This window comes from Pleurodeles waltl, chromosome 7 (genome assembly GCF_031143425.1).
Source record: "Pleurodeles waltl isolate 20211129_DDA chromosome 7, aPleWal1.hap1.20221129, whole genome shotgun sequence".
NCBI lineage: Eukaryota > Metazoa > Chordata > Amphibia > Caudata > Salamandridae > Pleurodeles > Pleurodeles waltl.
This window is the reverse complement of record NC_090446.1, coordinates 7,312,657-7,326,336: the sequence shown is the minus strand read 5'-3', so window position 1 is coordinate 7,326,336 and position 13,680 is coordinate 7,312,657. Positions and strand designations below refer to the sequence as shown.

General features: G+C 44.6%; 1 protein-coding gene across 2 annotated transcripts in view; it reads right to left on the bottom strand.

The window, feature by feature from the left end:
• Positions 1-923: 923 nt before the first annotated feature.
• Positions 924-13,680, bottom strand: part of LOC138303514 (zinc finger protein ZFP2-like) — a 33,884-nt gene continuing 21,127 nt past the window's right edge. For both annotated transcript variants that reach the window (XM_069242699.1, XM_069242700.1), the window contains exon 4: positions 924-5,054. In XM_069242699.1, the coding sequence (XP_069098800.1) occupies positions 3,660-5,054 (1,395 nt within the window). In that variant the 3' untranslated portion in view covers positions 924-3,659. The remainder of the gene's footprint in view (positions 5,055-13,680) is intronic.

Here is a 13,680-nt window from a genome sequence, read left to right as displayed (position 1 = left end):
AGAATCTCTTCAAACATACATTTTGCATATCCCTCTCTTCATGTTTGTTGAAATCATATTTTGTAGTTCTTTATTGCAATGTGCGTGCTGTTCTTCCAGAAGTCCCTTCCAGTCCTCCAGTTACCGCCCTAGTACCCTTGAAGACAATGCAGGATGAAGCGTAACTTCAAGGATGTGTCCACCATTGCTGAACTCATTTCATCTGGGAATTATTAAGGGCACCTGCAATGGCAAGAATGAATGCCATTCCATGGTCACATGGTGGATGAATAACGTTCATTGTGGATTAATCCAGCCCTTAAGTGTTTGTGGGTGTATCTCATAGGGCTGCTTGGAGGCTTATGTTTTTCTCTCTTCGCCATCCAGCACCTACAGCTCGGAATATTTCTGTGACTTGACCCTACATTTATACTGTGAAAGATATTGCTCAGAGTTAATTTCAGTGAGTGAAGGATACATGTAACTTGGGCAATACTGCACACCAAACACACCATTAACTTGAGGCACAGGGAAATGAACTGACTCCCCAGAATCTCACCTTTTTCTTTAGTGCCAAACTTGAAATCAGAAGCTAAGTCACCAGGTTTGACAGTCACCAGCGAGGCCAGTAGACCACATCTCCTCCCTTAGTTAATAATGTTTACTCCCTTGGGCATTCTGGCGCTAAGACTGACTGTACAATTAACTATCCTTTCACAGTGAGCGCTCGGTTCCCCCTGTCCTTACCCCAGGGTTATCTCTCTGAGTTAGATCCATGTTTAAATGCAGGAGTGATTCATCTTTCTTGTCCTTGCATAGTCACTCACATGCTTCCTACAGTAGAGCACTCTGGGTTTTTAACCCACATCATCACCTCTGTCAAATCACACTGATTCATAAGAGCTCGTGCAGTCGGTGAAATACAGCGATGAGTGTTACTGGTGCATTTTTCAAATACATATTTCTATTTTATTTAGTTCAAGAGAGTAAATAGCAGAATGATTTGTAACAGTAAACTAAGACGATGCATAGGGATAGGTGTCTGAGCAACAAGGGTTTCAATTGCAAGAAACAAAGATGTGATACATTCCTCTTTCTAACATTTTCAGAAAGATTTGCCAGGCAATGTTCTACTTCTCAGTTTACTCCTATAGGTACAAGGCACAGAAAGTTATCAATTTGCTCTTTCATTAGTAAAGTCAGAAATTTAGGAGCTTGCTTTTCTAAGCTTGTCTTCACTTTTCATAGTTCACAATTTACGAGAGGAGTCACGTGTTTAGCAGTGGTGCTACTGAGAGCAACTTTCAGTTTTCCATTGCTAGTGCTTGCCAAGACTTGACCAGAACTGTCCAGAACTGAGCAATAAAGTATTTTATATTCTGAGTATGTAATTGGTCAATTGTGTACCCTTAGCTCTAAGCTTTTCTCTGTCCAATTCACTGGTGGCCTCCAGCAGACATGACTTGGGCTCAGTCTGGAGTCCGATTTTTGGCAGGGTGTGACTGTACGTTTTAATTTGTTCCAACAGGTTTCTGTTTTGGTACATCATCACCGTATGTGGTGCGGTACATCATCACCGTATGTGGTGCTGTACGTCATCACCATATGTGGTGCTGTACATCATCACTGTATATGGCGCTGTACGTCACCACCGTATGTGGCGCTGTACGTCACCACCATATGTGGTGGGGACATCACCGCTGTATGTGGTGCTGTATATCATCAACATATGTGGTGCTGTACATCATCACCATATGTGGTGGGGACATCATCACCGTATGTGGTGCTGTACATCATCACCGTATGTGGCGCTGTACATCATCACCATATGTGGCGCTGTACATCATCACCATATGTGGCGCTGTACATCATCACTGTATGTGGTTGGGGACATCAACGCTGTATGTGGTGCTGTATATCATCAACATATGTGGTGCTGTACATCATCACCATATGTGGTGGGGACATCATCACCGTATGTGGTGCTGTACATCATCACCGTATATGGCGCTGTACATCATCACTGTATCTGGCGCTGTACATCATCACCGTATGTGGCGATGTACATCATCACCGTATATGGCGCTGTACATCATCACTGTATGTGGCGCTGTACATCATCACTGTATGTGGCGCTGTACATCGTCACCGTATGTGGTGGGGACATCATCACTGTATGTGGCGCTGTACATCATCACTGTATGTGGCGCTGTACATCATCACTGTATGTGGCGCTGTACATCATCACCGTATGTGGCGCTGTACATCATCACCGTATGTGGCGCTGTACATCGTCACCGTATGTGGTGGGGACATCATCACCGTATGTGGTGCTGTACATCATCACCGTATGTGGAGCTGTACATCATCACCGTATATGGGCCGTGCATCATCACCGTATGTGGCGCTGTACATCATCACTGTATGTGGCGCTGTACATCATCACCGTATGTGGCGCTGCACCACATACTGTCCCATACTTCAATATAAATGAAAGGAGATACGGGTGAGCTGCTAGTACACACATGTAATCATATACAAGACAATTTCCCTGACAGAACATTGTTATCTCAGACTTAATGTGGATCAGGCGCCAGATATCGGTCTCATCCAGGTTACCTCCATTCCTCTCGCAGTAGCTGTGAATGCACAGGGTTTCCTGGAAGGTGCTTCTTCTCAAGAGTGAGGGTACCCGGCAGCCCAGAGTCTCCCCGTGTGGCTCCTGCTCTCCCTCTAGCTGTCATTGTGCCCTTGCAGCGCTACTTTATTGTGTTCATCTTGTCCCACACCTTGTCTTTTTCGTTATTCGTGTCCTCTAGGCCAGCGGTTCCCAACCTTTTGACTTCTGTGGACCCCCACTTTATCATTACTGGAACCCGGGGCCCCTACTGAATCACATTTCGAATCCGGGGACCCTCCCACTAAATCATTACTGAAAGCTGGGGACCTAATCTCTTAATATTATTTCATTTTCTGTGCCGTTGCGGACCCCCTGAGGAGGCTTTGTGGACCCCCAGGGGTCCCCAGACCACAGGTTGGGAACTGCTGCTCTAGGGCGTGTCTTTTTTCATATCGTCATTTCTGTCCTCTAGGCCGCGTCTTCTTTCATCTCTTCATTTCTGTCCACCAGCCCATGTTTCTGCCAATCTCCAGCCTCTTTGTGACTGTCCCAACACAGTTCCAAAACCTGAACTGGTATCCCAGTTGGCCAACCCGTTTTATGCTTCTCTATGTTTCAGCTGGCTTAGGTTATATTTGCATATATTTAATGGCGAAAAGCAATATTATTCCAAATTGGAAAACTGGAACTGGATTAATATCCCAAATATACTGCAAGTGCTTTCTCGAGTCCAAATGTAGTCACTTCCAGGCACTGTTAATCTAGGATGTCGTTGCAGGTTTTCTCCTCAATCCCAGTGCACTTATAATGCACCTAAAATGACTGGGATGCCCTTTATTGCTTTGTTTAAAAATTTTGCTTTTCTATTTTCTTTTTTTAACAAAAGTTACTCCGTAATCCTGAGCGTTTCTTTAAGCAAGACACAGTTAAACCAAGATTTCAATATCTCTAAAATCATAGCTCCTTGTGTTTCTCTCTTAGCTATTTGTTTGGATTCCTGGCATCAGCCGGGAGTGTGAGGGCCCATCTGTTATTGCTTTCTTTCCTGTGATCCCATGTTTTATACCGCGTGTGTCCTCTCATGTTGAATTAAGTGGGACTTTTGACTAAAGTTTTTCTGGCAGTCAGAGCACTGATATGGCTTCTCTCCCCTGTGTGTTCGCTCATGCTGAGTCAAATGAGATTTTTGAGTGAAACACTTCTGGCATTCACTGCACTGATACGGTTTCTCTCCCCGGTGTCTTCGCTCGTGATGGATTAAACTGCTTTTAAAACTGAAACTTTTTTGACATTCTCCACATTGAAAGGGTTTGTGGCCTGTGTGTTTTGCTCTATGCAGGTTCAAACTGTTCTTCTGAGTGAAGCTTTTGTCGCAATCGGGGCACTGAAAAGGCTTTTGTCCTGAGTGTATTCTCACGTGTAGCGTGAGGCTGCTTTTATACGTGAATCTTTTCTGACATTCGGGGCACTGGTAAGGTTTTTGCCCTTTATGGGTTCTCTCATGCAGAATTAGGCTGGCTCTCTGTCTAAAGCTTTTCCCGCATTCATCGCACGGAAAGCAGTTGAGTCCTGTGTGCTTTTTTTCATGCATAGTCAAGCTGGATTTCCATGTAAAGATTTTGTTGCACTCAGAGCACTGATACGGTTTTTGACCCGTGTGTGTTTTCATGTGCTTAGTGAGGTTGTATTTCTCACTAAACGTTTTGCCACATTCAGCACATCGATAAGGTTTTTCACCCGTGTGTAGTTTCTCATGCTGTACCAGATTACATTTCTCACTAAAACTTTTCTCACATCCAGAACATTGATAAGGCTTTTGCCCAGTGTGCGTTTTCTCATGCTTAGTTAAATTGAATTTCTGGCTAAAGGTTTTTTTACATTCATTGCACTGATAAGGTCTTTGCCCGGTGTGGGTTATCTCATGTTGAGCGAGATGTGATCTTTGAATAAAGCATTTCTCACATTGAGGGCACTGAAAAGGTTTTGCAGGATTGCGACCTCTTTCAAGTACTATGGGATTGAGTTTAGATTTCTGTTTTCTCTCATTAGCAGTAAGCACATCTGGGTTTTCACATATTTGCATTCTCCTGTAGATATCAGGTTGCCCGCTTTCAGTGAAAATATTCCCCTCACCCAGGACTGCATTAGGCCTCCAGTTTACCTGGGTACTTTGCTTACAATTTAGAGAAGTTTCACTTCCTGCATTACTCCCACACTCATCATGTGTTTTTGATCTCTGAAGTCTCTGACGTAAAATTAAATCCACTGGGTGACAAATATCACTTTTGCATTCTGGCGATTTTTCCATTCCCAGCTCTTGTATTCTAGGAGTAGTTTCCTTTTCGTTGTAGTCGGGCAGCTTTTCTTTCAGCCAAGCAGAACTTTTCACTGTATCAATTTTCTGAAGCATGTTACTAAATCCCCATCTTGCGTTTCCTGCCCATTCTTTGGTCACCTGCAGAAGTAAACAGAGTGGTAATAATGTTTAAAATTAACATTAACGAGCAGATTCCATGCTGGAAAACGGTGTTCTCAGAAATGCTGAAACCATAGCCTGAATTTTTATTTAATGTCGAAACGGCTGTGGAGCACAGCGCTTTCAACAGTGTCTGCCATACAGGAAGCACATGAGAACCTATGCTCATACGTTTACTGGGAAAACATACTTGTTGCCACTGGTTGAATGTTCCGTGAGAGGGGATGATAGTTTTGAACTGATGTACAGGGATTTCAAGACTTTGAGCAGATGTACCTTTACAAAGAACCATAGAGTAAATCCTCAAATAATGGGTTTTCTATTTATTGACTGCAATGTTTTTTGTCGTTATCCCCAAAGATGACAAGTATTTGCTTTACAGCTTTCAAAGGTTAAAATATTCACAACAAATTATATAAAAGCTTAGAAGAGCAAGTGTATGCTGTTCTTAATCTATATTGTAAGCACTGACAGAATCTCTGTGGTTTACCTCTTTAAAAAAAGTTTTCATTTTCAGTACAACTCTGTCCAGTTTCAACCACTGAATTTCAGAAGAAATTATTTTCAGCAGTTGTGGATAAAGATCTGAAACGTTTGCAGGATCAGGATGAAATCTGACAGATTCCAAAAGGAAGCGACTGTGTGCTGTGGTGAATTCAGGCTCAAGATGAAACCACCATACACACAATCTGGTGCATGGAGACTACTCTTGTGCATGAGTTCCATGGGCGTTGTTTCTACTGCAAGCCCTTCAGTTTATGGGCGGCTGTCGATATAGTGTATCAGTTGTAATAAAACAAGAGTATGTATGGCTTAATTATGGAAATAAATAATAATGGTTCAGCAATATGGAGAAGAGGTAGGACTTGGGTGTAAAAAGGAAGTGTTGTGCAAGAACGCTTGAGATGTGTTCTCATGAAGCAAAAACCTGATGGGAGTCAGTGTATTAAAAAATAGTTCAAGAGGGATTGACAACAGAACATGACTACAGGGTTGAGGACAGTGAGAGGGGCACAGCCCTGTGCCATGCAACAGATCCAGATATGCGCTCCGGGTACAGCTCGGCAGGCATGATAAGGGTAGGGTGGATGCTGTGCACTTCATTAATTTCTTTGGAGTGGGGATTCTGTAAGGACTGAGATGGCAGGTTAGATGCGCCACAAGGTACCGTTGATCGTTGGATCTGAATGTGATATGTGGACACAGGCTATTCAGATACTGATAGATTAAATGCTGAAATCTCTGGGGCGTAGTCACAAATGTAATTTTGTAATACATTTAGTAGTACTGAAATAGAACTACACATTGCTATTTACCAACCTATGTGCAAAGGTCTCTACCTATAAAAGATACGAGAGCAGAGATCTCCGCCCGACTGCAGATCTCCGCAAACATAGGCATACCTTACAGTAGTAAACTTGGGAGGGACATGGTGGAGTGGCTACACAATGGAGACTACTTGCTACTAGATGTGAGGCAGTTTGGACGGAAAAGCCCCTGCCATGGTGACAGGTGTGGACCCTTGCCGGAGTTGCTTGAGTGCCCCTGCTGCAATGATGGCAGGTTCCCTGGTGCTGATTTTTGTTGTCATGAGAGGACACAGATCATGCATGTGATCATAGGTCGGCCTCACAGACTGTGGTCTTTTTGCAGTGTGAGGGCCTGTCAAGAGCTGTCCTCATAGTGGTGGAAGGCTACTGCCTCTGCAGGAGTTATGTACCACGAGAGCAGTGGTGTCAGCACACCATGCAATGACCAGGAGACCTGAGCAAGCTATTTTTACCTGTGCCACTAGAGTGAGGCCTACAGGATTACTCATTTAAAATCCTGCCGTTGTGTGCTTTATCTCACCCTTTGCCTACACTGTTTGCACGTAGTGCTGTGCAGTTTGTATTTGTAGGGTGTATGCTTGCCTGTGAATGGCACAATACATGGAAGATTCTGGCTCCCCTTTAAGAGCTGACTTGAAGAGAATGAGGAGGTAAAGGAATCTCCCAAACAGATTTGTGGATTGATGCAGTCCTGTAAGCTGTGTGGGACACACACACACAGGAGAAACGAGAGCCAGGCTCTTCAGTACACTTCAAATGGTGCTCTTTGATTCAGAGAAAGGTCAGAGGAAACCAAGCAGCTTGGGCACATCTCAGGAAGGAGATGGGGCTGATAAGAGAATCATAAAGAGTTGGGCTGAGGCCCTGGGGTAAGCATCTAAATGTGAACCTCTAGCCACACCATGGCCTGTTGTGAGGAGCTATCAGGTTTGGTGTCACTCCTATCACAGCCTGCTTTCTGGGGGAGGGGCAGAGCAGAAGAGAGGGAACCACGAAAGGCAACAGACGCCAACATAAACTTCAACGACTCAGACTCTACAAGACATTTGGTGCCTGGAAAAGGACTATAAGAAAAAGAGCGCTGGCCCCCAAAATTGTCAATAGTCAAGCAGCCAGTCCACTATGCGAGAACCAAAGGCTCTGCAAGACCTCTGCCTGTGACCAGGACTGGGGTTAAGGCCTGCCAGTCTCCCAGCTGGGTGAGGGAACATCAGCCAGGGTAAATCTAAGACCACCTGCCCCTGGAGCACAAGGGCCTGCCTGCTTGCCAAGACTGGTATGCCCTGTGAGGAAGAGGAGATTGCTAGAGGGTGTGAGGTCCAGTGATGGATTCTAGTGAGTGTGGGAAGAGGACTGCTGAGCCAATAGGCAGTTGCCCATGTGCGGTCGAGCATCAGTGGCCATGTATGCCAAAGGGGGCCGTTGTGAAGAAGAAAAAAATGATGATGCTCTGTAAGTCAGCTGCTTCGAATGAGTCAGTGCAAGTGATGTACATGAGTAAAGCTCGGTGAGTGAAACTGTGAATTGGAGTCAGTGATAGACAGCATGAAACTAAGCAAGCGAGTGGGATGGACTGTAGTGCGTAGTATGTGCGCAGGGCCTCGCCTCCAACCAGACTCTACATCAACTTTTGGAATTGGAATGTGCTCTGCTAGTGTACAGTTGTGTTCCTTGCCCTGGGTGCCCATTTCTTAGTGTCTACTTTTTGGATTTTTGGCCTCAGTCTCACGCTAATCTAGCATGTGTGGCAAAGGCCTGTTCCTTGATGCCAGTCCAATCTGGGACCTCAATGGGTGCACCAACCAAGCTCTCCACAGTGATAGAAGATTTATGTCCCTGTCAACATTCAAATGTCACGGGTGGTAGCAAAATACCGTGTTGTTGGTAATCTTAGTATAACCAGACCTTTTTGTCTATGTCTTAGGAGGGGTGGCCTAATGGCAAACTCTTTTAATGTTCCAGTGCTACAGATAAACTGGGATCCCTGCACTCATATCCCAAACACACATACTTATGCATGAATCTGTGCAGTCTGAGAGTTAAACACATTGTGAATGTCTGAATGAACCAGAGGGAAGGCGGCTTTCGGGATCCATTTTGGAAGCCTGTGGCCAGTTCATGTGTGCAACATGGATGTGAGGTTACTTTCCCAGGCAGCGGAAGTGCATTGCTGACATGCCTGAGACTGGAGGGAGGGGTCTAAACAGTGAATTGTGGAAAGAAATTCAATGCAGTCCTTTAGCTACAGAGAGCTGATGATTACTATTCCTAAAAACTGTCATTTGGTAGATGGGAGGGGAGAAGGGCAGGCCTGCAATTCCTGTTGTCTGACTGTCAAGGGTCCTTTAGAATGGGGTCAGTCTTTTGGCTCTCTTCTGATCATTGGATTGTGTTAGTTTGATAGCCAGGTGCAGCATGATCGTACCTTTTGCTACTTGTTAGAAATGGGTCTGTAAGTGGCAGGGGTTTGCACCCTGTCCAAGTAGGAACCCTCACTCTAGTCGGGGTAAGGGAGTCACATAACTAAGATAACCCCTGCTCACCCCCTCGGTAGCTTGGCTCAAGCAGTCAGGCTTATCTCAGAAGAAATGTGAAAAGTATATGTACGTGTATACACACACACACACACACACACACACACAGTAATACAGTGAAAACACAGCAAAAATCCTCTACATCACTTTAGAAGAAATAGCCAATATTTATCTGAATAAAACAAGACCAAAACAAAAAGATTCCAATATACACAAGTAAATAAATCATTTTTTAAAGGATTTAAAGAGTCTTAATCCATAGGTATCAATGACTATACCCTTTTAACACACAGTACTGGGGAAGCATAAAAAAATCAAAGAAGATGTGGGCCGAAAAGGAGGTGATGCGTCGGAAAAGCAAGTGATGCGTCAATTCTTAACTACAGGGGAGGTGATTCGTCTATTCTTTCTTCACAAGTGAGGCAATGCGTTGATTCTTTTCTTGCAGTGGAGGCGATGTGTCAGTTGCTTGCCGTGGTGTGGGGTTGATGTGAAAATGATGCCCAGGGACGATGCGTGGAAAATCTAGACATGCTGTGTTGACGGGTCAGCACTAAAACAGGTGCTATGTCAATTCTGTCACAAGACGGGTGCTGTATCAATTTTTCAGCCACGGAGCAGGAGCTGTTTCTATTTTTCTGCTGCTGCACACCGATGCATGGATTTTCTCCTTCAGGTCACCACTTTCCAATTCCAAGGATGCAGGGACTGGATTTTGCACCTCTTGGCAAGCCAGGACATTCAGCAGAAGAGCCCAGGCACTGGCAGATGAAGTCTTGGATGCCCCTGAGATTTCATAACAGGAGGCAAGCTCAGTTCAAGCCCTTGGACAGCCTAGGAAAGTGGGATGTAGAAAGCAAAATCCAGTCCTTTCACTCCCAGGACAGAAGCAGCAAGCAGCAGGCGAGCACAGCAAAGCAACAGGCAGAGTGGCAGTTCCTCCTACAGCAACCAGCTCTTCTCCCTGGCAGAATGTCCTTAGTCCCGAAGGATTCTTAAGTTGTGGTCTCATAGGTCCAATGCTTATACTCATTTCTGCCTTTGAAGCAGGCAAACTTCAAAGGAAAGTCTTTGTAGTGCACAAGCCTCTGTCCTTTCCTGCCCTGGCCCCTGACACACTCCAGGGGATTGGAGACTGCTTTGTGTAGGGACAGGCAAAGCACTATTCAGTTGCAAGTGTCAGCTCCTCCCACCACTCTAGCCCAGGGAGACCTGTTAGGATATGCAGGGCACACCTCAGCTCCCTTTGTGTGACTCTCTAGAGTGAATTTACAAACAGCCCAACTGTCTTTCTAACCCAGAGCGTATTCCACAGCAGGCTGAGGCACAGAATGGTTCAAGCAGGAAAATGCCCACTTTCTAAAAGTGGCATGTTCAAACTCACAATTCAAAAACCAACTTCACCAAAAGATGTATTTTTAAATTGTGAGTTCAGAGACCGCCAAACTACATATGTCTATCTGCTCCCAATGGGAAATTACACTTAAAAGATATTTCATGGCAATCCTCATGTAACCCTATGTGAAAGATAGGTCTTACAATAGTGAAAATCTAAATTAGCAGTATTTCACTAGGACATGTAAAACGGAGATGTAAATGTCCTACCTTTTAAATACACTGCACCCTGTCCATGGGGCTGCCTTAAACCTATCTAAGGGGTGACCTACATGTAGTAAAAGGGAAGGCTTAGGCTTGGCAAGTGGGTGCACTTGCCAGGTCAAACTGGCAGTTTAAAACCGCACACACAGACACTGCAGTGGCAGGTGTGAGGAATGTTTACATGGCTACTCAGGTGGGTGCACAATCAGGGCTACAGGTCCACTAGTAGCATTTGATTTACAGGTCGTGGGCAAACATGGCGCAATATACTAGGGGCTTACTGCTAAATCAAAGATGCCAATGAGGGATAAACCAATCACCAATACAATTTAGACAGAGAGCACTTGCACTTTAGCACTCACCAGCAGTGGTGAAGTGCCCAGAGTCCTAAAGCCAGCAAAAACAAAATCCAGCACAGGATCAAAACAGGTCAGAAGCCAAAAAGACATGGGGAACCCTGCAGAAAGGGACATTTCCAACAGTACTCCAATCTGGAGATGACCATGCAGTGAGGATCACCGCTACTTCCCAAACTTTTTAGAACCATGACCCAGTACTTAGAAAAACCTACTTTAGTGAACCAACTTGCTTTAATGGACACGAGGCAGACAATCTTTTAATGTAATAAAGCATTGTTTGGAAGCCACTGCCATTTACAGAGAGGACATTTTCAACTGAGAAGTCAACTAGATTTGCACAGACATATAGTTTAACTGATAAAACTATACTGTATGCGAATGATTATGTGTGGAATTTGGGTTTCTGTGAACATTTTCATTTGTGCATTGCCATTTAATGTCTTTGGATTTGTTTCGATCCTATTAAAATCTCTGTTTCCATCACACTTAAAAATTTCAAAATCTGTATTTATTTTTTTCTTTCCTAACTGCTGAATGTGTACAGTTCATTGACAGGTATTTGCATTTTGTTGTGAGTTGCAAAAAATGATATCCTACAGTCTTTCCTTACACAGTCCCTGCAAGACTGTCACATAATTGACTTTATTTTTGTTTCTCTAACTGTCAAGTGAGAGGAGTTTGTAAATAATAATCCCTGTGTTAACAAATAATAAGGAGCAATTTGTTACAAGACATAGCTGGACATTTCAACTCTGTATCTGAAGCGCAGCAAACATGACAAGATAAATACAGAACTTAAAGGCATCTTTACTTGTTCCTTGGACTTTCACCACTAACAGTCTGGTAAGCGCTGCTCTAGACAAAATCTGGAATACAGTTGAGAAGAACACTTGAAAGGGGAACTGACCAAAACCAGTTCTGAAAGTGCAACAGCGAATACACATCCGCTGTATCTATATAAAAGTGGGAACAAAAAATTGACCTTGTTGTTGTTAGAGCTCCAAGTTCTCTTTGATCGAGGATGGGGTGCTTAACAGAGTACCCAGAGGGGAACAGTACAACCATATGTTGTTTCTGCCCAAAAGCCAACGACCCAGAGGTGATGGGACATCACCAACTTCAAAAAAGAGCTGGTCCCTGTCCCGGAAAACCTGGAAGATCCTGCCTGGAAGAAGAGGGAAGGAGCGAGCCTAACTTGCAGGAGAAGCAGACTACTGGTGTGGGCAAGACCAACTGACCCCAGTGCTTGGGTCCGTCTGATTGAGACTTGCTGGAGTGTGACTGGTGTGCTCTAAGCTTTGAGATAGTCACCGTTATTGAAGCAGAGGATTTGCAGCACTACCAGAGCATGCCTAAGTGGGTTTCCCTTTCGACCCTGCTGTTGCAGCCATGGCATTTACCCAAAAGTCAGTGCGAGCACTACGCACCTCTGAAGAAGAGACTTAATAAATGATGGCACTCACCAAGGACGACTAAAATGAGTCTGCTGTCGCAGCCATGGCACTCGCCACAAGTGTGCCTGAGATCATAGGCACGTGTTGCTTTAATAGCCAGGTGCAGAATGAGTGCACCACTGAAGAAGAGACCTGTGTAAGCCTGTAGCACTTGCCCCAAATGTTTGCAAACTGACTTGTATCACGGCTAGCCCTGTGGCACTTGCACATGGAGTGCCTATGCAGCGTACGCCACTAGAAGTGAAGTTGCTACCTCGAGCAACTTGCTGCTGTGTGCTCGAGTGACCGTAAGCCTGTTGAGGAGCCGACCGTGAAGTATGTCCGTTCAGGCCAGGATGCTGCTGCTGCACTGAAGCACCTGGAAGTGACTCTGCTGACATCCATGGACCTGAGCCCAGAAGCCGACAGCGTTGCTGCCTCGACCCAGGGAGGACCCAGCCACTAAAATAACTAACACAGTCCAGGAGGAAGAAGGCCCTGCCATGATCTGCTAGTCCATCTGCTGCCAACACTGTACACCTGGAAAAGGGCCACTGATGCTACTGTCTCTTGGCAGAGCTGCATGGCCAATATCAATTCTTCAGATGTCTGGACGGTCGTTAAATCTAGATGCCCAACAGATGGTTAACATGTAATAGAATTATAACTGATGTTCTGATCACTGAAAACCCTGATTAAGGTGGAAGAGCCATCTCTCTCTTCTACCCTAGGTTTGGCAACCTCGGACACCCACTGGTGAAAAGCCCTTCTGGGTAAGACTCCAATTATAAGAAGTTTTGCTGCTGAGGAAGATCATACAATATTTACCATCTATTCCTGATATGTTCGGTCCTGTGTTCAGGTGCTTCTAATTACTCTTACCTGACTGACTGTAATTCGACGAACATTTAGTTATTTGGGTATTTCAACACAGAGTGAAAATGCGTGGGTACAGAGCCAACAGCAAACTACTCAGCACTGCCAACAAAGTGGATATTGGGTTTCGGGCTAATACTCAAAACTCTTGTTTAAAGACGTGAGATTTTTTAATGTTAGAATAACAAGGAGTCAGGACTCTACACGGTGCGACGTATGATATGTTGCAAGGTACGGAGGTTGCTCAAGGATCACAGCACTGTTAGTCAGCCAACCACAGTTGAATTTTATCCATACACACAACCAAATCCGAATTTTATCTATACACACAACCAAAGCCGAATTTTATCCATACACGCAACCAAGCACAATTTTATCCATACACGCAACCAAAGCTGAATTTTATCCATACAGCCAGTGCAAGGATATGAGAATTGGCGTTAGGTGGTCAACGTTCCTCAAATGAGTAATGA